General features: G+C 36.1%; 1 protein-coding gene across 1 annotated transcript in view; it reads right to left on the bottom strand.

The window, feature by feature from the left end:
- The window catches only part of TTC33 (tetratricopeptide repeat domain 33), a 57,091-nt gene that overhangs the window by 18,134 nt on the left and 16,717 nt on the right, over positions 1–22,240 (bottom strand). The window contains exon 3 of the mRNA XM_030003333.2: positions 4,635–4,716. Within this exon, the coding sequence (XP_029859193.1) occupies positions 4,635–4,716 (82 nt within the window). The remainder of the gene's footprint in view (positions 1–4,634; positions 4,717–22,240) is intronic.

Here is a 22,240-nt window from a genome sequence, read left to right as displayed (position 1 = left end):
GTGGTCCAGCATACAAATGTTCAGACCCAAATTAAAAGATTTTCTCAAAGCCTGTTCCTCCATCTTTGTAATTCAAAGCAGCAATAAAATAATGCAGTCAATGTTTAAGAAACTTAGCCCACAATGAATTTCAAGCACTATTAGCAACCGCATTAATATAGGTAGTCTTCATATACTCCTCTGAATATACTTACAATACTACTTATCTAATACTAGAATCAACACTAGGCTGTTATTGTAGTGAATTGTTTGTTTGTTTGTGTTTTTTTAAGATTGTTCTTTTTTTCCTCAACAGAAATATAGAAATGAACTGCTAGCATAAACATTTACTTGCCACTCATTCTTCTTGCAATGGAGAAGCAATTTAGGCTGGTAACAGAATATCAAGTACAGACACTGAAGGATCTTGCATGCAAAGAACAGTTTAAGTGCACCCCTAACCTCTCCACACACCACAATAATGTTTTCAAATGGATCAAAGAGTAGCTGAGAGCAATGGAAAAAAATCTCATCAACTTTTATGGGTTTTTGAAGCAGTTGAGCAATTCCACAATTCCCATATGTTTTTCTGGAAACGCACTTACTGCAAGTGTCATTGACAACTGGGAACTTTAAACACTATTTCCGCTCTTCAGAAATACTGAGAGACATTTGTCCTACATCTGTTAAAATACAAATCTTTAAGAACTTACCATAAATATTTACAGACTCCTACTGTGTCATTAGCATATTTATCTGAGCTGCATATTAAACAACAGGGTATTTAAAATGTTAAGTTTGCTGCTGAGAAAGGAAATACTAATGAACTGGGAAGCTGCTATATAACCCAACATAAGATAATCTTAATAAATGTAGCAGGATATATAGATATTCAAGCCTATGCAAAATACTCCATCCACTGTTAATTCTCAAAAGAAATTACTTCATGAGGAGACTTTTCCACACTGAAAGAAAATTAGTATAGGTCATAAAGAATCTTTGCGTATCGCACAAAGTCATTCTTAACATTAATCATCTCTTCTAGTATGACTCACATACCAAGACAGTCAGATTTTCATAGGCTCAATGCTGGTCAAGCCCTTGCTGAAGTTGGTGTACGGTTCTTCCAAACCTGGAGCTAACAAAACTTTCTCATTTAGCTACACAATAATAGCTGCAGTACTTGTGCTGGTATGCTGGATTGGAATAACGTAGTCAGCTCTGAGACAGTATCATTTAAATATTAGCCACAATATTTTTGGAATGAATTACGTGTTCCTATTTTGGCAAAAATGGATTCTTACAGCTCACATTAATGCCTTTGAAAGTAGAAAGGTATCAAATTGCACATTATACTAATCAGCTTCCAGTAAGCATAAGTCATACTGCATAAAACATCTGTAATAATTATTTACGTGTACTAAAGAGATGTTACCAATTTAAATATTAGAGGTTTCGTTAAAAAGATTCAGGAAATAATTTTATAAATGCCTATTTTGTACATAAACTTTTCTTGTGTTCTCATTCACAGTATAACAGAAGTGTTATGCAATATCAGAAAGTGAAACCAAAGAGAAACAGTGCAACTGCCCAGCACTGCTCTCCTCTTCAGGAAAGGAAGCAAAGGCACGGTGGAAGCAGAGGCCTGAGTTCCTTTATTCATTCAGCTTTCATTACTCTCCAATGGTTTCATTAGACAGGTAAAGATATTTTACAAGATTAATCAGAGTCACACAGCTGGTTTCTCAGCTCCTCCTGGTCAGCAGAAAAGCTGTGTACCTTATTCCTCCAACTCACCTTTGCCATTTAGCCGAAATACAGGGACTGGGGTGCCAAGTAAGCAACTACCCCTCAGTACTAGGTATTGCAGCTGGAGCACCAGCTGAAGGATGTTGTAGTAAGCATCCATTTGGCTAAGTCACTGCATTATAGTTCAGATCCTGGTAAGCTAACATAATTCCCTGTTCTCCTGTTATTTCCACTTTGAAAATATTTAATTTTAGTCTAATTTCAGTTGAGTACTTTTGGAGAGCTAGCTTAATTCCTGCATTCAAATAAGACCATAATAAAGAACTGTTACAAATGAGCTAATCACTAATTTGTCCCACTGAGCATAACTGTCCTTTTCAACAGCTTTCTCTGACTTTAAGTCAAAAAAAAAAGAAATTCTAATTGCATAGTAAAGGCTCCTTCAAAAATACCCTGTGTTAAGGAGCCAGCATCAGAGCACATGAACCATTTCTTTCCAACCTAGAAGAAATCCTACTAGGTGGTCTGTTTTATTCAAAACAGAGTCAAATCTTTAAACGCTAGTAAAAAAAAAAAAAATATAGGACCCATACCATTTTCATATCTTAAAAGAATTTCTTTACTAGTGGAGTTAAAAATTAAATGTACAAATGAACAGCTACATAAGTTAACAACCTTTACAGCAACCTGGAAAGCTGCTGATTAAAGCAGAAGTGTATTATTCTGTCTCTTCCAATAGTGCATAATTAAGATTTAGAACTCCTTGGCACATAGCTCTGCAGATGCTAAAAGTTTACATGAGAGCAGAAAGCAATGAGACAAATTTGTTGAAGAAAAATCTTTCAAGCACTTCTCAGCACAGACAAGTCCCAGGGCCAAGGCTTGCTGGAGGCTGGGAAAAGTATCATGAGGGAAGTACTGCTACATGCTTGTACCATTTGTATGACTCTTTCTCAGGCATCCACTGCTGGAAGTAGTCAGGATACTAAGCTAGACAGATCTTTCCTTTAAGCTAGCACTGATGTAAAGGCATCCAAATACAAGTAAATATTAAATGGAGGTTTACATGTTTAAGATGTTTTGTTACCTTAGAACTCTAGAAGCATGCAGGAATCAAGCACCTAAATCATATAGGACATCTCTAAATACTAAATAATGTATAGATCCGATCCTAACCATGCCCAAATTAAGAGAAAGTACCACTGCAGAATTTCCACAAGGTTTGAACAACATGCATGAAGAGATCTTGGTTTTTTTCTTAAAAAGATAGATGCCTCCTGTTTTAGAAGTTAGAAAGAAATAATTGACTACAAATCTAGCCAGGTAAGAAAGCGAGGAGAACAAATGCCCGCTTTTCAGCATCCTGTAGGATACACAATGAGAGAACTGCACTAGAAAAATTCAGCAATTTAAAGTAAAAACAATTACTACCTCTATTACGAACACCATTCAAATTAACGCACCAAGTCAGAAATCAACCCTTCACACACACCCCTCCCTGAGTCTTTCCTAACAGTCTGTCTGGATCCCTTGCATACATAGGATATGTTGACAAAACAATCCAACAACACACTTCTCCCAAAATAATTCAGAAATAAAAACCTTTAAAGCCATAAAGTATTTCTCAAACCAAATGCACAATCAAGTAAGACCTAAACCTTCTGCAGCTAAATAAAACGAAAGCCTCCTTCAGCATTACTGTATTGAAATGAGCTTATGATTATTCCATTAATTCTTTTGCAGAATCAAACTTTCTTCACTTCCCAGAGAACATGATTGTGAAGCCATGTGATAGCATCCAGAAAAAAAACAGAGCAGTCACCACACCTTGGGAAATAGCCAGCTTTGCTTCTTGGGTTTTGTTGGGGTTTCAGGGAGGGCGTGGGGGTGGGAGGCGGGTTGGGTTTGGGGTTTTTTTGGGGGGTGGGTTGTTTTGGTTTTTTTACAGAAGAAAAGAATTTCAACAAAGAGTTAAAAAGTAAACATTATAGCAAGCTTCCTAAAAGTTACATAACACATTCACTAAAGCACCATGGCTTTACTTTTTTTTTCTTTTCTCGTAACTTTAAACAATGTATTTCTCAGCCATATTTTGAGTAGCTACCTTCCTAAAAATAATTTTCCCCATTCTAATCTGTCCAGCTGGTTGAAAGAAGCCATACATTTCTTGTTCTCATCCTCAGTCCAAATTAAAATCATTTTTGCAAAAGAGCATTTCTATTTAATACCAAAAAAAAAAAAAAAAAGTATTTTTTTACCTTTGCATACAGATGGAGACAAAAGTTTCCCAGTCCAAACAAAATAATGGATCCTGCCATCTAAGCTATGCAGACACACTGAAATTACAAGCTTAATCTCATAACTTTAGTGAGGGATTGATGGCTGCAAGCTTTTTCCTCAAAACATCTTTAAAATAAAGGCTCAGATGAACTGACATCATAAGTATACTGTTTAATGCTCTTTCCCAAGACTAATTTATCTATGTAATACTTAATATGAAAACAGACTGGAGCATATCTTTTGCATACAGTATCCTTGTTTAATGTTGATGGTATTAAGCCAACACTTAAGAAAGAGCAGGCAGATTTTTAATGGTCAAATTTGCAAATCTATCACAGTAAGGCTCTCCTTGCTCCTCCCAATATAATTTTTAAGTATTTCACAGTTGTTTTTTCCACAGTGTAACATTCATGTCCTAACAAATACGTTTATTGTGATTGGCTAGGATAACAGCATTATTTTAATTCCTGTTAAAAGATACACTGTTGCACTGGGAAAAATGAAAAACCTAAATTGTGCTGTAGTTTATGTGCACAACAACTACACAATGTTGCATACTATCTGTTCACAAGCACAGTGTTTTCTCTTTTAATTTCTGAACTGATAAAAGAATTGTCATGCTTTACCTGTGATTTCATCTCATAAAGCGTAGCATCCTCTGGAGTTAATTGAAGTGCTTTATCCCACTTTTGAATAGCCTCTCGGTACCTGTAGTTAAAACAATATTACAGTCTCACTATATTTAAAGATATTAGATATTTCTATTTATATCCTGACATTGTCCTAAATAAAGTGCCATGATTTTTCTAACCATTTCCCTATAAGACATGTTGAACTGTTTTCAGAAACTGGCTATTTGTTCTTCTGACCAAATGGATGCTAAGTACTACTGTACAACTGGCCTCAAGAGAATTTACAAGTCAACAGAGGAAACCTATGGCAAAGCAATGACTTGAAATCTTGAACTAAGTCCAATTCCCCTCACTGTCAAAATCATCCTTGGTGAGGCACAAAGAAATAGAATCTGAACCCAACATGCCTTGCTACAGTCATAATTTAAAATTTCTTTTCAGTCTAAAAAGGCTGAAACATAGGAGTTACTTACCCTCCTGCATTTCTGTACTGTAAGATACTAAAGACATCTGAATAACTTTGGTATATAAATATAAGAAGGAGGTTGAAAGTAAACAACTATACTGAAATCACTCAACTTTGGGAAGGTATACAGTAGCTTCATAATACATTGCCCTTCCCTACAAAACAGAAGAAAACAGAAGAGTTGACCAAAACCAATACAAAGTAGGTCTTTGTCTTGAACAAAGAGGTAAAACTTGGAGAAATGCATACTAGGGTTTCCAGAGCAGTCACACGAAGACTTCAGAAAGTTCTGAACCGATTGGGAATAGAAGAATAGATTGGAAAAGCAATGCAACTGAAGTCAAACTCTCATTATGATTCAGGTATTATTAGTTTGTAAATGACACTGATAAGTATGATGTTTAATTTGAGTGCTAAGCAAAGGCTGTTTCAATAAATTTTCACATTTCCTCAAAGTTTAGCTACCAGCTGTGCATTTGTCATCTCAGTTCATTCCCCATGGGCAGGTGTTAACACTAAAGAAAACATCACCACATTTTCTACATACATCAGCAGAAGCCTTAAGCTGTCATTTAGTTAACAAGAACTACTTTTTGAGTAGAAGACTATAGTTTTGTTCAAGACCTAGCACAGACACAGCACAATAAAACTTACACGCATAAGAAAAGTAAGGCCTCAGCTCAGTTAGGTGGTGTCATGGCCATGCAGCAAGGCGCAATGTTGTGTGTGTAGCAAAAAAGTTTAGAAAAAGATAATTCTGGAAAACAGAGCAAATACAGTAATGACATCAATAACCAGAAAGGAAGGAACAACACCGGCATTCTGCAAATAGAAAGATATAAGACAAAGTTGCATTTCAGGAATCTTCATTTTTACTTCTATAGAAGGGACATCATTGCTCAAACTGTCAATCTGAATGGGATAAAAACTCCTAGCGAGAACATGCTACCTCTGAAGGGAGCGCCAAATATAAGCAAACATTGCCCGAAATCCTGTTGGGTTTTGCTACCAATTTGTCAACAGTCTGCCAACAGAATAAAGATGGGCAAGGGAAAAGAGGTTGTCCATTCACAGAAATGCTGTGCTAGGAGCGTTCTGTGTATGAATGCTCTCTGCCTGTGAGCCTCAGAAAGTGTGATCCAAGAGAAGTGATGACAGAATGCCGGATTCGCTTCCCGGGACTAAGAACACAATGGAAGAGGGATGGAGACGGAAGATTTGTCTGCAGGTAGGTGCTGAACCACCTGCTCAGAAAGACTGACTGATGACTACCAGTTTACAGTGTGGAGATATCCACACAGCTGTGAAATAATTTATCTTCTCAGTGCACGTATTTCCTTAAAAAGAAAGTCTGATAAAACATGACTGTTCTATTCTTTTAAATGTTCAGGAAAAAAGATGTTTCCGTTGTTGTTCCAGGAAAAACTAAGGACACGGTTCTTAAGAGAAACTGAGCCATGTTGCTCACTCTAGTAATACAAATTCAGGAAAAAATTCCTTTCTATAAAGATAGTCCATTAATCAAAGAATCTTCTACCTCATTCTTTTGAAGGAAAAGATTATATACTGTACTAAATATCAAATGCCTTACTGAAGAAGTTGCCTGGGGATATAAGATACAGTTGTAAACTCAAGGTTCCAGCAAATGTTTTATGAAAACCATAAACCTTGGCTGAAATAAGAAGTGAGCTAACACAGGGGTAGTATTGTAAAATAAATAATTTAAAAATAGATCATTTTACTGTCTCTCAGAATCGTTTTTGACCTGAATTGTACGACACCTTTACCATTATAAGGAGGGAGAACTAGTTTTGAAATGGAAAACTTCAATATAAATATGACAACTGCTTTGGGTTTAACTGACACATTTAATGAGCACTCCATTTGCTATTCCCATTTCTTTTCTTAGCAAGTAAATAAGCTCACATACAGTTGAGTGACTAGCAGGTAGCAAGCTTGTATGCATCAGCTGAGCTGCAAAAACTGCCATGTCAGAGCTGGCAAAGTGAAGTAATGAATTTTAGCTTAATGCTGTTCCACTAACGTCTACCTCAGCTTCTTCCCATATGCCTGATATGGAAAGAGAGCACACGTGTTCAGAACACATGCTATGGCACAGCTGATGCACAGTAACATGCATTTGAATCTTATGTCTCTTCAGAAAAATGGGTATGAAACCTAGCATTGCAAAAATTAAAATAACTTGTATCAAAAATAACAGCTCAGAAACAAGAATGAGACTCAAAAATCGCAGATCCATCCACTGGCGATGCTATAAACCTTCTTCAGAAACCTCTGATATTTATCAAAGGGCAGATTAATCCCAAGCACTAGCTGGCTGGGGGCCTACTGACTGGAAAGCAGCTTTGCAGATAGAAGACCTGGGGGTCCCAGAGGACAAGTTGAGTAGGAGCCAGCAATGTGCCCTTGCGGCAAAGCAGCCCAACAGCATCCTGGACTGCCTTAGCATCACCAGCAGACAGAGGTGATCTACCCCAGCTCTGGTGAAACCATGCCTGGAGTCCTGGGTCCAGTTCTGGGCTGCCCAGTATGGCAGAGACATGGACATACGGGAATGAGTCCAGCAATGGGCCACAAAGATGATTAAGGGCTTGGAGCATCTGTCATATAAGGAGAGGCTGAGAAAGATGGGACTATGCAGACTAGAGAAAGGAAGGCTCAAGGGGGACTCTTATCAAAGTGTAAAAATACCCAACTTGGAAGGGGCGGGGGGGAGCAGGTAAAAAAGATGAAACCAGACTCTTCTCAGACATGCCCAGTGACACAACAAGAAGCAACAGGCACAAAGTGAAGCACAGAAAATTCTGTTTAAACGTATCTCCATCACTGGAGATACCCGAAACCCGATGGGATAACATCCTGAGCAACTTGCTGTAGTTGACCTTGCTTTGAGTAGGAGTTGGGAGTAGAAAATCTTCTGGGGTTCCTTAGGATTGTATGATACTAAGACATCAACAACCTCAGTGATACGTGATTTAAGATGAAATATGATTATCGCTTGGCTAAATGAAAACGAATTTTAAGCAAAATATAATCTTATAACAGACCCGTTAATTTTTAGATGTCTGGGATTACTGTAAAAATTTATCTAACATAGCAGTAAAGAAGACACAGAATATTAATAATGGGCATATTTTGATTTTATAGAGTATCAAATTAATATTACCAGCAAAAGTAAAAGCCTGATCTGTATATACACTGTAACTAAGCATCTAAACTCCACTAATATAAAGCATTTTTTAAGAAAAGACTATCATATTTTGAAGTATTTAATTACTATTTATGTGAGTATAGAAATACAGTACACTTAATTTTATCTGCCCACAGTGACTTCAGCAAAATAATACACCTCACTGCAAAAAATTATACAGTTATAACCAGAATTTAATTATCATTTTCTCTTCAATGCCATAAAAAGGAATAAATTATTGAGAACTGGATACATCTGGGGTGGCTTCAGTGTAGGAGACTTGATGGATCTTGCCAACTTTCATTTAACGGCATACAAAATCCCACAGCTCTCCTTAAGTACTACAACTGCTCTCTTCAGATGTGCTACTGACCATCTGGGAGCTATACAGACTTGGCACACTTTACTACAGCTTGCTAAATGTCTGAAACAAACATCTCATGCTTACACTTCACTTTTTCAACACAACTTCTGGGAAGACAGGATCTCTTGAACTCTTAAACAAAATCCTTAAAACAAATTCATATTTCCATAAAAATATTTAATTGGAGGCTTCTGGGTAAAAAAAACCAAACCTTGTTCAAGTTACACAGAGATCAGTTTCTGAATGATACATATGTGTATATGTAAAGCTAAAAACCATCACTGCAGATCATGCAGGATCTAGAGTCCTGTAGCTTTACTCCAACATGCTTGCCACGGTTGATGCTTCAGGAACAGAGGGAATGCTCAGAGTGACACTGAAAATATCTGAAGATATACTGAAGAGATGGTATCAAATTCAGACAAAAAGAGACAGGCCTGCAGGAGAGGCAGAGCACAGAGTACAGTGTCAGGAGAAGGGATGAGGCAACATAACTCCTGGGAATTCTTAAGAGACTTGGAAGGACACTCCTACAATCAGATGTTACAGGAGAATGAGGAAAAACACAGTTAGACAGAGCTAAGGAAGGGAAGAGGAAAACAACATTTTAAAAAGAATATAGCTAATTGTCAGATACTCATATCGTATCATAAGAGGATGAACATGAATGGTCTGTGGCCACCAGAAACACCAGGTAGTACAATTTTAATCTAGTGTAGGGTCAAATTCAGACTTTGGTGGAAGCTAGAGAAAGAGAACACTAATCAGTAATTATACGGAGTACATAAAAAGGAAAGAGAAATGAAAAGCCAAGCAGAAGCTAATTGCAGAAATACACTTCCCTTTATAAGCTGAGAGATGATGCAGGGCAGTACTGTGGGAGAAAAGATTCAAAGAACAGGTAAAAGGAGGAAACTAAAAAGAATAAGGGAGAATGAACATAACATCGCTTTTTTGTGTTTAACAACTTCAGAGTCCTCTAACCCAGCTAGGTAAAATACTTCCTCTGCTGGGGATGGCGAGTGACTTGTATGGCACTTTACAGAAGCATCTAGAGAAGAACAGCATGCAGGAACCAGCAAAAAGGAAACTGTTTTTAAGAGCGCACAGAAAATTCTTGTCCATAGTTAGTGCCATACAGCACTTCAACCTCACTGGTAACCTTCACAAGATCAGTAGGTCTTTAAACACATGAAGTACAATAGCAAATGTTCTTCTGAAGTCTTAGCAACTCTACAATTATTTTTTTTTATTGCAGACAATTCTGAGTTCTAACACTATTGATGAATCATCATTACTGCAGCTCAAAAGCATAGCTATTTTATGGTAAAGTGTCATACGTTACTTCTGATTATGCAGGGAGAAAGTTAAAACTGACTGCTTTACTATCTACTAAAACTTCCAATAAAACATTTTAATTTAACAAGCTGATTTAGGTATGGCCACACTAATCACCACAGGTGAACAGGTGCATGACAGTTCTTCAATGGCACCTGACCATATACATGTTCCTGGCCCACAGTAAAGGAGAGATAAACACAAACTTGCTGTAACCACCCTTCAAGTAGGTAAACTGTACTGAATTGACCACAGGGTAAAATAGCATGAACATAGCTAATGCACATCATTTCAAAGTGTAAGTATTCATCATACTATTCTTGCACATATTAGATCCCTCAATATCAGGTGTTGACACATGGACACTAGTAGTGCATATAGTGAAAGTAAGTCTGATTTACAAAGCTGAATATTTTCCTATGCAGCAAATGCAAGGTTCTGTTACAATTAATCAGTTGAATGTACCACAAAATTAAATAGCTATGCAAGCACTTTAAAGACACTTACCTCACTTAAGAACTTCCACAGGAGAACAGATGACAAATACCATTTCATCACATGCCAAAAGCAATTACCACCTATCATCATGCTAAATTACAAGAACAAGTTTTTAACTTAAGTTCCAGTCACCATTTTCCTAATCTTTATTTCAGCTGCACATGTAAAATCAGGATTCTGGTACTGTCTCTGAGAGGCATCCTCTCTCATGTGGGCATAATATTTAATTTATTCATATACAATGTGAAAAAGTAATCTCATTAAAAAATCACCCATTTCTACTTCATAATTATTTTATTGAGACCCAGGAATGGAACATAGTCCAGTAAATAATTTTAACAATAAATGGCAAGAGTTAATGCAACAGTACTAGATAACAATGGGGAGTGAACAGTGCCTATATTTGAGAGTCTGCCATAAGATGTCTTTCACAAATACATTTTATATTGAATTGTGAGCTGAAGGACCTGCTGCCTTTGACTTATTTCATACCCTGCTTTACAATCTGGTGAATCACTGATTCATGGTCCACCTCAATCAGACACTGCACTTAGCTCTAAGGAGACAAGAAAATTTGCAACACAAGTGCAACACATCCAGCTGCTAATCAATTCTCTTGCTGTTAACTGAAGACCATTTTCGTTCCTGTGCCTTATACTATCGGTATGGCGATTTCAGGGCTTTGTCCTCAAGGAGGGCTTTGGAAAGCATGTATGCGCGCATGCTTGTGTTTATTCTTCAAACGTGAAATAATTATAATTACTTCAGCTCTGACTAATATAGAATTATACAGTTGATCGACAAGCACTGGTTGAAGCAAGACCAAAGCACATATTTTTCTTTTAAAAAAACCTTTATATTCAGGAAAAACCCAAACAAGTTGCACACTGCTAAACAAAACCTTAGTCAAACATGCCAGTCACATGCAAAATTCTAGAAACTGGGTGCTCTACAGTTTTGTTTCTGGCCTTGCTGCAGAATCTCCCTGGTCCTGGCACTGCTACTTCACATTTTTTTCCTGAAAATATGGATTTGATATAAAACCTATGTAACACAGAGGAATTTACCTACCTGCAGTAAGAGTACATAATGAAGACTGTCAGAAGCTCAAAGAAATAAACTGCTAATCACAAAGACCTCCTTATCTTTGCAAGTGATCCTACAAAAATGCTCAAAAGAGTCAAAATAACTGTAATCTTATTTGACAAGTTCAGGCTAATTTTAATTATGTGTGGTAGTATTGAGAACTTCGTAGGGTAATTTTTAAGTGAGAATGGTTAACAGCACAAGTTCTCCCTACAAGCTGTTAACTTAGACACCAGGATATTATTCAGAGTGGAGGAACAGAATTGGAAGAATTTATTATGCTTCCTTCAATTAAGCAGTGGTTTTCCTGGTTTAGTTTTGTCATAAAAACCACAAGACCCTACCGTCTCTGACTGCATACCTGATTAACTATAGAAATATTAACAGATAGACTGCACTGAGAAATATTTAGATTTTTACCATGTAAAAGTTAAAAACTACAGTATGGATAAATGTTTGACTTTAAGGAGGAGCCAAAAGAAATTAGCTTATTTCCATCTGTATTCTATTAACACGAAACTGTCAAGTAATTACAAAACAGAACATAAAGAGGCGTGTAAAAATACACTGTGAAAGATCTGAATTCACCAGTGCGCAATATTTGAGAACTTCTTTACAGATAGGCAAACATTTAAACTGTATTTCTCCAGTATCTATAGTTTCAAGTCTTATAACATACCTGTTTGTCTTAAACACATAGTAGATCATTTTTCTATTTAAAAAGGTAGTGCTAACAACAGAGTTGTTCATACAGAGGAAATAACAGTTATATTCACATATACTGTTAAGTCATATTAGAGTGCTTAGGAACAGGAATTGCCAAGACCTTCCATATCACTGAGAAATATTATTACACAAGAGAACATTTACTATGTCGTACAACTACTGTGTTCGTTTAAGAGCATTAAAAAGAACAAATATTAATTATATATATAACTAAAAAAAAATTCCATTTTCAAATGCTTTCATGTTCAACATTAGTGACAGATAAGACAACAACTGGTAAAAAAATAAAACACCTAAGGAACCCTCTACAAGGTCTAGAAGCTGCTTTGCAACCATCTATAAAGACATGGAAACCTTTGTTAAATTCCAGCCTTGCAATTTAACATAATTAAAATCAGGTATTGACTGTCATTTTAAGGGCAAGAGCTCTCTAGAAAGCCAAAACAAACAGTGACAAATAGGAGCAGAGCTGAAGTTTGCACATGAAAATTCAAATCAACAACAGGAATACAAGCTCTACTACTCCTGAACCTGCCATTTCAATATTTAAGCAATAAGAACATACCATCATAACCTTGCAAGCTTCAAAATAGAAGCAATTGTATAGTTTCAGTAAAACTAATCCACTATTTTAGTATCCTAAACAAAAGCTGCAAATTAATATATATCAAGTATCAGATATTGCAATAGTTATAATATTTTAAGTATTCACAGAGAAGTAATGTATTTTTATTGCTGAAATGAAGTTTTAAATACAAAGCTTTAGTTCCTCAAAATAGTTTCAACAGTAGTTCCTCTGACAGCAGCAGGAAGAAAAATGCAGAAGAAAAACTGTTATGCTGCATTTGAAGCCATTCTGAGGTCATATTCTGGTTTTGAGAATTATTTGTTTAGATAGCCTTTAGAAATATAGTAGCAGAGCTAGAATGATGGGTACCATCTGTTTTCTTCTTAGTTGAGTAGGCATTTAATGCTTTTAACCTTTTAATTATTTGTCAACAGGTGGCTGACAGCTCTGCCTCTCTTACCTCATGTTAGTATCCTACTGGTCCTCAGAAATCAAGTCACAGAAACTAGGGCAAGAAGTCAAAAGCTGTCAACAGCACCAAAAAAAGTTTCTGGGATTTAGATACCAGTATTTCTTTATCTTTCTCAAAATGACTTATTACCAAAATATGATTCTCAAAGGTAACGTTTTAACAGGGCAAAACATTTTGAGGGAAATGATACACAAAAAGCAACAGTCTGCTCACATTCTGTTCTGAGAAGTTCCATTTCTTCTAGTTGACATGCTCTTGTTATCTGTACTAAAGAATGTAATTCCCCTTCATTTTCTTTCCCTCTATTACTTCTGGCCTCTTTACAATGTTTGTTGATGTCAACATCACAGAGTAATAATGACAGAAGTTATATACAAAAACAGAGAGAAAGAGATAAAAGATGGAGGAAACATGTAATTCTCTATGGCATTGAGACTTAAAGGGCAATTTTAATTTATTTTTCATGAAAGTACCAATAGGTTAAGTAGATGGTTAACCTATAAACCTCCCCACATAGCTGAAATGACTAGAAAGTATTGATGTAAAACAACTATAAAGTACCAACGCAAATACTAGTCAGCAAAAACCATCAAGTGTCCCGAAATAAGCGAAACAGATGTGTAATAAACAGTACAATCAACCTACAAGGACATAATATACACATATAGAGATTGTATAGAGACTGGATGTCACTATCCAGAACTAAAAGAATGTATCACACACTTTTAAATCCCAGGATGACTAACATGCAAGTCATACACATAAAAGTGGCAAGAAGAGTGGGAACTCTCACTACCAGCACTACAGAGACAAGGAGTGGTGAGCCTCGGTGTCACTAGGCAAACATGTTCTACAAAGGGACAGATCAGGCAAGCGTGTGCTCCAATTTCCATGACAGAGCTAGTTAGTCACTTACAACACTGTTATGTTTCTACTGATAAACAACCTTACAAGAACCAATAGATTCAGACTGATAATTTTTGTTGGCAGTGTGATTTTGCATACACATAATAGTGCCTACCAAAAGGCAGTAACAGCAAGTTTGAACTATCTCCTTCAATTTTTCCCATAGCACAGCATGAGATGCAAAATAAAACATTAAAGATTCAACAGAAGATTAATATTTCAGATGTTTTTATCTACATTAATTACTGGATAGGAATACTTAAGCCATTTAGTCCACTTAGTTAGGCTTCTGAAACCTAAATTCTAAAATTAAGTCTTCCTCTTTCTCTTATTTTATGACTCAAATTCTATGCTCCACCTAGCAGGGAACATCTACAAAGAATATTTTGAGTTCTGGAAGAACTCCCTTTCCATCAAACTACCCATAGATTTATAACACACTTTCAGAAAAGTAAACAGAACAGACACTAGTTTGTTGCAATAATGCACACAGCTGTAATGCGTCTGTGAACTGCAAGATCCCTTCTTCTGAAGAAAAAAAAAAAGGGAAGCAATCAAAGTTTGAAAGCTTCAGTGTTGCATCTGGAGAAAGGATCCATGTCTCAGTCATAAAAATATGCCCCTTAACATTCCTTACTACCTTCTCTCTTTAAGCATGAGGTTGATTCCACAGATTAGATAAAAATTAAGTCTGACTTGCAAAAGCCTTATCTCTCTACAAATCCTTTTCCTGGATTTAATGAAAGCTACAATCCACAAACTCCCAAGAGTGTCAATGAATTTTCTTCAGACTGAGAAATATACTCACCTTGGTTTTTTTTTCCAGTTTTGCTCAATATTTAAAATTTCTCTCTCTCAATCTCAATTTACTATCATAATATGACCAAAACTGAATAACTTGTGCAGCCTCACAATCAGTTACAATATATTAAAAAATTACAAATTACCCAGAAAAAAAAGCCAGGTTAGAGATTTCTCCCATACTTACGCAATGCTCATTGCCATAGTTGTTTATACCAGTAATTTAAATAAAACTTTTCAGCTTTATGACAGCAACTTATTCTGTAAATTAATTAGGACATTTAAATATTTATTATTCTAATTTTAGTATTCATTTCTTTCATTCTGTATGTCAACAACACTTCTAAAACTTTTTCCAGTATTGCTTGGAATTCCTTTCTCACTTTGAATCCCACAAAAGAAATCGGCTACTAAAACAAGTAATTTCTGAAACCTCGTTCATTCAATTCCACCCACAATACAGAAGTATTGGAATTCTGCCACATTTTTGAAAGGCAAATACAAATGTCTTAATATAAAGTTGTAGAGTCATTCTAAGTGAGTCCTCAAAAGTCATTCTCCACTCTCCTCACTTCAGCTTACTTTCTTGCCCCTGCTTTGCACCAGTATAAAAGCTTTTGCTTCTGAAACCAAGTCAACAGTCTAATCCAGGTTGTGACCTGTTCAAACATTAGGGTTTTTTTAAAACACCAAGCAGTTCCCCAGTGTAATTCTCCATTTGGCTCACAAACACAAAGAAGAGAGCTTTATTTAGGCAGCAATGACACAGCTATATTGTAATGGTTTCACACAATAGCTAAACTTTAATATCTCATGTTTGGATATTGGAGAAGTTCACAGTCTTTACTAAACAAGACAAATGTTGTGATAGTCATGAAACTGAATGCATTATTAAAAAATGGCATCTTTAGCAAATAGCTTCCTACCATCTTCATACTAACAGCTCTACAAACAGATTTTTCAATTTGGCAGTGAGAGAAAGATGGTCTAGCAAGGGCTGACTAAAACAAAATTTGTTTTCTATATTGAAAAATTTTTATTTCAATCTCAACATGCGATCCTACCCCCCAGACAGCTTTATTTTCTTTATTAAGACCCTATTTACATCCTTTTTGAAGTCTCAATAAATATTAATCAAATTCAGATCAGAAATGCTCTTTGAAGACTAAAAGTTGAAATACTTCACTGAACTACAATTCCATTTTAGAACATACAATACTTCAAATAACACGTCCAGGAAAATAAGTTACATGTGAGCAATACCAGGGCAAGTTAACTCTTCAGTTTGTCAGATTGTTTCACTAACAGGCTAAAGACAATTAAAAACATCTATTGCAACATCCAAATCCACTGAGGGTGAATTTATCATCATCACAAGAGCAAATTGCCAGGAAAAGGAAAGCTTATATTAAAGCTTCCAGACAAATACAACTTCCTATGGAGAAGTCTAGACTGCAGAACTCCTTTCAGTAAGTTCATGCTATTTAACATATTTAACAGGTGTCTTCCATTTTTAACAGTAAAATAGGATTCCGGAGCCAGCTGAATACAAGCCATTATTCCTTGCCAACAGCTCTTATCCAAAGAGCCTAGTTAAAAAAAAAAAATCTACAACTATGAACTGCATTTTGTCTTAACTGTTATTTCTTCTGCATTTTTGCAGAAGACAAAAAGCTTAAGCCACAGTCTACTACACTAGATTTCTATTACCACCTGACAGGTCAAAGACAAAATAAACAACATTTTTTAAGATTTGCCATTTAGTTGCTATAGCCAGTAAAACTCCAGAGACTAGCGTGAAAACATGTCCATTACATACTAAGAATGGTAGCCTGTAAAAACTACCAGTTTGAACTGGCTTCAAAATAGCAAACTTCAGTTCTTCATGAAAACAAAATTTCTATGACTGTTTTTCAGAAAGTAGGAAAGAGCGGAGGGATGCATTATCTCTGTCACTATATGGTATCAGTGTACCAGGCACCATCCAGAGGTAGAAAGGTATGGTTTTGTTTAAAACCTTTGACTTATGGTATTGAAATACTGTATTAGAAAATTGAACATGATCTTGTAAATACCATGATTCTTCTCTTGAGATTGGGATGGGTGCACTGGTCACCCAAATGATTGTAGTAAGAAAAATGTACAATGTCTATCACCTATTTCATACATGTCACATGGTTTACCAAAAGTACTGGGCATATACGTTATCAATTTTGTCATGTTATGACTCTCTCTGCACCTACCCCCCATAAAAAAAAAGTCTCCTTCAGTTATGTACTGCTAAAATTAGAGAAAATAACTGCTCTGCATATAACACATTAGCACAGCCCCTTAAGAGCTAAGAGTTATTTGTTCAAAGTCCAGTGATGAAGCAAGAGAAGAATTAGACTCATTCTGAAGGAGATGAATATTTAAATAGTGTAAAAACTGAAATGTCTGGCCTGGACAGAGGCCAGCATGGAATGAAAATACATTCACAGGCATACATTTCAAATTATAACTGCAATACAGTAACAATAACACACAGGCAACAACTAGAAAACAATACCGCATACATGAAAGAACTTGACTCCACCTCCCTTGCTGTTTGACCGCTTATTCTAATACCTGTTTTCCTGCCTATTTCGGCAAAAGCATTTGTGAACCAGATCAGAGCCAGCAACCAGAAAGAGGTTATTTTCCAGCTAGGCTGCTTCTCCAGTCCAATGACAAACTGGTACTCCGAACTGGCTCCCCCCAGGGTAAAACAAAAAAATGGGACCATTGCAAAGGGATGGAAATGAGAGGGCAGGAGAGTTGGGTGACACTGACCCAGACTGAAATCGGCTTAACCAGTGATGGAACTACAATATTTGATTAGATCCTTGACCTGTAAACAACCAAAGCTAGGTAGCATGTATATCAGCCCTTGCTTTCAACTAACTCAGCCCTGATATACTTTAACAATTGCCTACAAATTTACTACATAGTTAACTTCCATGTAAATAAACGAACAGGACAAAAAGCAGTAGAGAAAGCAAGATCCACAATAAATTAAGTTTCTATTAATTTGATGACCACATGTTACTGTACAAGACCTTTGCAAGTAGTTTTTCTTGTGGTAGTACATAATGTTGTACAGTCAACTCTTAAACAATTAGCAGTCCTATAACATCAAATATTTCCACAAAGAAAAAATGAGCATGTACTGCTCTTGATTCTCTCCACCCGCTATCTGAACTAATCCTTCAAAAGGCCTGACTGAACAAGATGTTGTTCCTAAAGAGTTTTTATTCTAAGCCTTTACTGCTAAGCAACCTTTCCAGTTTAAGGATACTCTCACGATATGCCATAAAATGTGGAGGACACCATTTAGGGAACTAGAAAACAAGCTGACATACATGAAGAAACCAAGATCTTTGTAACAAAACACATTGCTGTATCCTCCTACTTTAGAAAACTCCTGAAACAAATGCTGATGGGCAATTATGATCCCTTAAATTCCGTACATTTTAATTTTAGACGATATGGACAACAGGTACACATCACGTTCAGTGAGGATCATGCAAGGGATACTGAATTACTGTCTCAAAATTAAATTCCATGAACCATAAACACAGTTAAAACAAGGGGGGGTGGAGGTGAATATTATCTTTGTCAGCAACAATAACTACGCTTTGTTTAAGAGCAGCTGGACAAAGGTATTAAATGAGGAAACCACTTTATTTTTTTCCCTGCAGCTTCCTCTATGAAGAGAAATGATATTATGAAAAAATAATTTCTAAATACAAAGGTTTTATTATTCAAGTAAAAGCAACTAGATGTATTTAACAGTAGATCCGGACAATAAATAAAACCACAAAACTGTAACTTTAAAAAAATTAAATATGATCATATTTTACAGTATCCACATCGCAATACGTAATGTCATTAATATAGGGAATCCTGGACACTGTGACAGCAGTACTTCAGTAGACCAAGTCTTGCCAGTGTCTGTCAAGCAAAGGATGTGAAAAAGGCCCCAGGTTGTATTTCTCTGTAAAAACTGCTTAGATTGTTAATGTAAATTACTAGATTTTGCTAAGTCGTATTATACTATGTATATAAGTAACAGAATTCTCTACATCTAGAAGCTGCGTTATTAGGATGTCTAACTGAAATTATGGGCAAAATCTCTTAGCTCAAGTCAGAAACATGTTCTTTAACTTGCATTAAAGTATTTGCATGAATGCCCAGCTACAATCTACCAGTACAGACCTGCTAGTAGAAATTGGTTTCTGCGGAATGGCAATAGTGCTGGTTTTGCTGCCACTGTGTCTATTTTAAAAGATGGTCCCTGTCCCAGTCAGTTTATAACAGTAATATGCAGCAAGAGAAAAGGAATGAAGACAGTTTCAGAGACCAACTCTGAAAACAAACAAGCCAACTGTGAGAGAAACTCACAATGGAACACTTCAACTTAACACTCAGAGGAAATGAAAATGCACCAGGCACACTCTGCTCTATACACTTATTATCCCTCATATGCAGCAAAAGGTTTTAAGTGTCACTGAGGAAAAATATCTCAACAGATGCATGGCATACACACATTAGATTCAAAGAAAAACAGACTGGTCAAAAGAATAAGGTAAAAAACGGTTAAAATAGTAATGAACTCTTACTTACTTATATTTTTATATTATTTATTTACAGTCCATTACGTTATGTAGTTCCTTATAGGTCCTCAAGTAGTACTAGAGAGTTATTCTGGGATTAGATGCAAATACTCTATTTTGTCATAAATAAAAGCTGTCTGGAAAAAGTGCTAGGAAGTAAATGGAGGCAACAGAAGCAGCTAGCAATGTAAAAATTTAGAAACTATCAATTCTTAGCCTACTAAGAACAACATCCCAATTTGCTTTAATGAAATGTAAAAATCAGAGGCAAGTATTCATTATTTTCCAGTAACTTCATACGCATTAGAAGGGAGAAAAAAGTAATTGGCAGGAATGACTCCTCTATACAGAGATATTAATATATACATAAAAATTAATATATACTGATGAAAATTTCTACTTAAGAACCAATTTTTTTCATGCTTCTTCAATTCCAGTAACATACACTACATAATTAAATACAAGGGGTTTTTTAGGTAAACAGACACATTTTCGTAAGAGTTCATTTAAAAAAAACCCACTGCACAGCACATGTCCAGTGAATACAACAGCTTTTCACTATACAGTTCTGTAAATCATATTTCATGCATAGCAGGAATAGACCCTCTAAACTTAAATCCAAAGACAGATAACACACAAATTATCCTTCATCTCCAAACAGGTATCAGCAGTTAGGCCCGATTCATCTCACCTAAGTTTAGGTACCTAACCTCAAGTATTTACAGAAGACTTCAGTCGCCCTGTGGCCTCGCAGGCTGTATCTGCACTAGCATGCTCACGGTGCCGGGGAACGTTCCCAGACACTGGCACCTGAGCAGCGTTACTCTGTCTTACAGAGTGGTCCTTGGCAGGGCTGTGGCCAGCCAGCACTCTCCCACTTTGTCCACAGCCACCCTGTTCAGGAAGGCAAAAGCACCACAACACAGTCCTGGTACATGTACGACGTTATCTATGGGTTAACAGTGAGAAACAAGAACCTCCAATTTGCAATTTAAGCTCTTAGGTGATCTGAATTATGTCAATACCTCTTTCTCCTTACATTGTGAAGAGACCTTCAACAAATACAGATTCATATCTTGGCTGACTCCGCTAAATGCCTAAAGTAATACAGGATGATATATCGGCACCAATTAAATTAGGTTTTCTACTTAAGGAAAATGTAAATACATGTACGTATATAAATGCTTCCACAGTCTACAGTTGTTCCATGAACATTCCTTCTGTTTCTTTGTACAAATACATACCTACATAAATACAGATGAATACTACAGTGTCACACTTCAATATCCTCAAGTAACAACAATTCTAACAAGAAGATACTCTCAAAATTATTCAAACTGTGTACAGTTTAAATCTACAATTCTTCTTGCACACACTCTCAGAATAATCTGCCCTAAATTAGTAATAATCTCAAAACTGAACTCCTGCTTTGCCAAATAATAACCAGTTGTTGGAAAATAATGTCTGCCAGAACAATAGGAAAATAGCTAAATTAAAAATAAACAGCAATTTAAACAAAAAGAACTACTTAAAACAAACATTCTGTGAAGAACATCCTCCTCAGTGAGAGAAGACAACTAGATGCATCACCAGGAAGCAACAACTCTATCAGTAAGTGAGGAAAAACAATAAAGCTAGCAATAAAAACTAACTTCAAGACAAAAATTAATGTGTTACTTCACACAGCAGTTTACAGGAGGGTGTTAAGACACTGTAAAACATTCTGCACTTTTTTTTTTTAATTCTGTAGAAAGGTTATGGGGCCTGCAAAACAAACCATACGTTCTGACTCATAAGACAGAAGCTGCAACATGTGCTTTTCCCAAAAAATAGAGGTAAGAAGTCCATACTTGTTCAGAGTCTTTTCTGTTTCAGCTCATGTGTTCTGCACTCAAGAGTTACAGTTTACACACCCTTAGTCTCATTTTAGTGAGCGTATCATGTGTAAGGCATTCTCAAGGAAGCTAACAGCAAGGCAGTTATATATATACACACATAATAGACAGTAATGCTAAACACTGAAAAGCTTTAAAAAGTGATCAGCTATTTTGACTAGAAGTCATGACCATTTTAATCAAGTCCCTATTCATACTATACAATTTTACTTACAGTGATAAGCCTACCTATTTCTCTGCTTTTTTGTATGATTGACCTTAAAAAACACTCAAACTAATTAAAGCTAATAATTACTGAGATTAAAATTTTTCATTTTATTTGGAGAACACTGGTATTGGTCATTCACTCTGAAAGAGCTAAGCAATATATGGAATAGCTTATTATACCTGGCATGCAAATTACATCCAAGACTGATACCAAACAGTTATTTTCCATCTACAAGGAACAGTACGAGTGAGTACTTACTACATTCTCCTAGTTTCATCATAAGCATTTTCCAGTGATTTCCCCGACACTTAATTACAAACTCCACTGTGTAAGGCTTTCAGATCACTTATGGAAGAGTCAACATTCCTGATGCAATATACCAGCAGCCTAACAGAATTTTAGACTTTATTCTAGGAGCCAGAAATAA

The sequence above is a fragment of the Aquila chrysaetos genome, chromosome Z, assembly GCF_900496995.4.
Source record: "Aquila chrysaetos chrysaetos chromosome Z, bAquChr1.4, whole genome shotgun sequence".
NCBI lineage: Eukaryota > Metazoa > Chordata > Aves > Accipitriformes > Accipitridae > Aquila > Aquila chrysaetos.
This window is presented reverse-complemented; position numbering and strand designations above follow the sequence as displayed.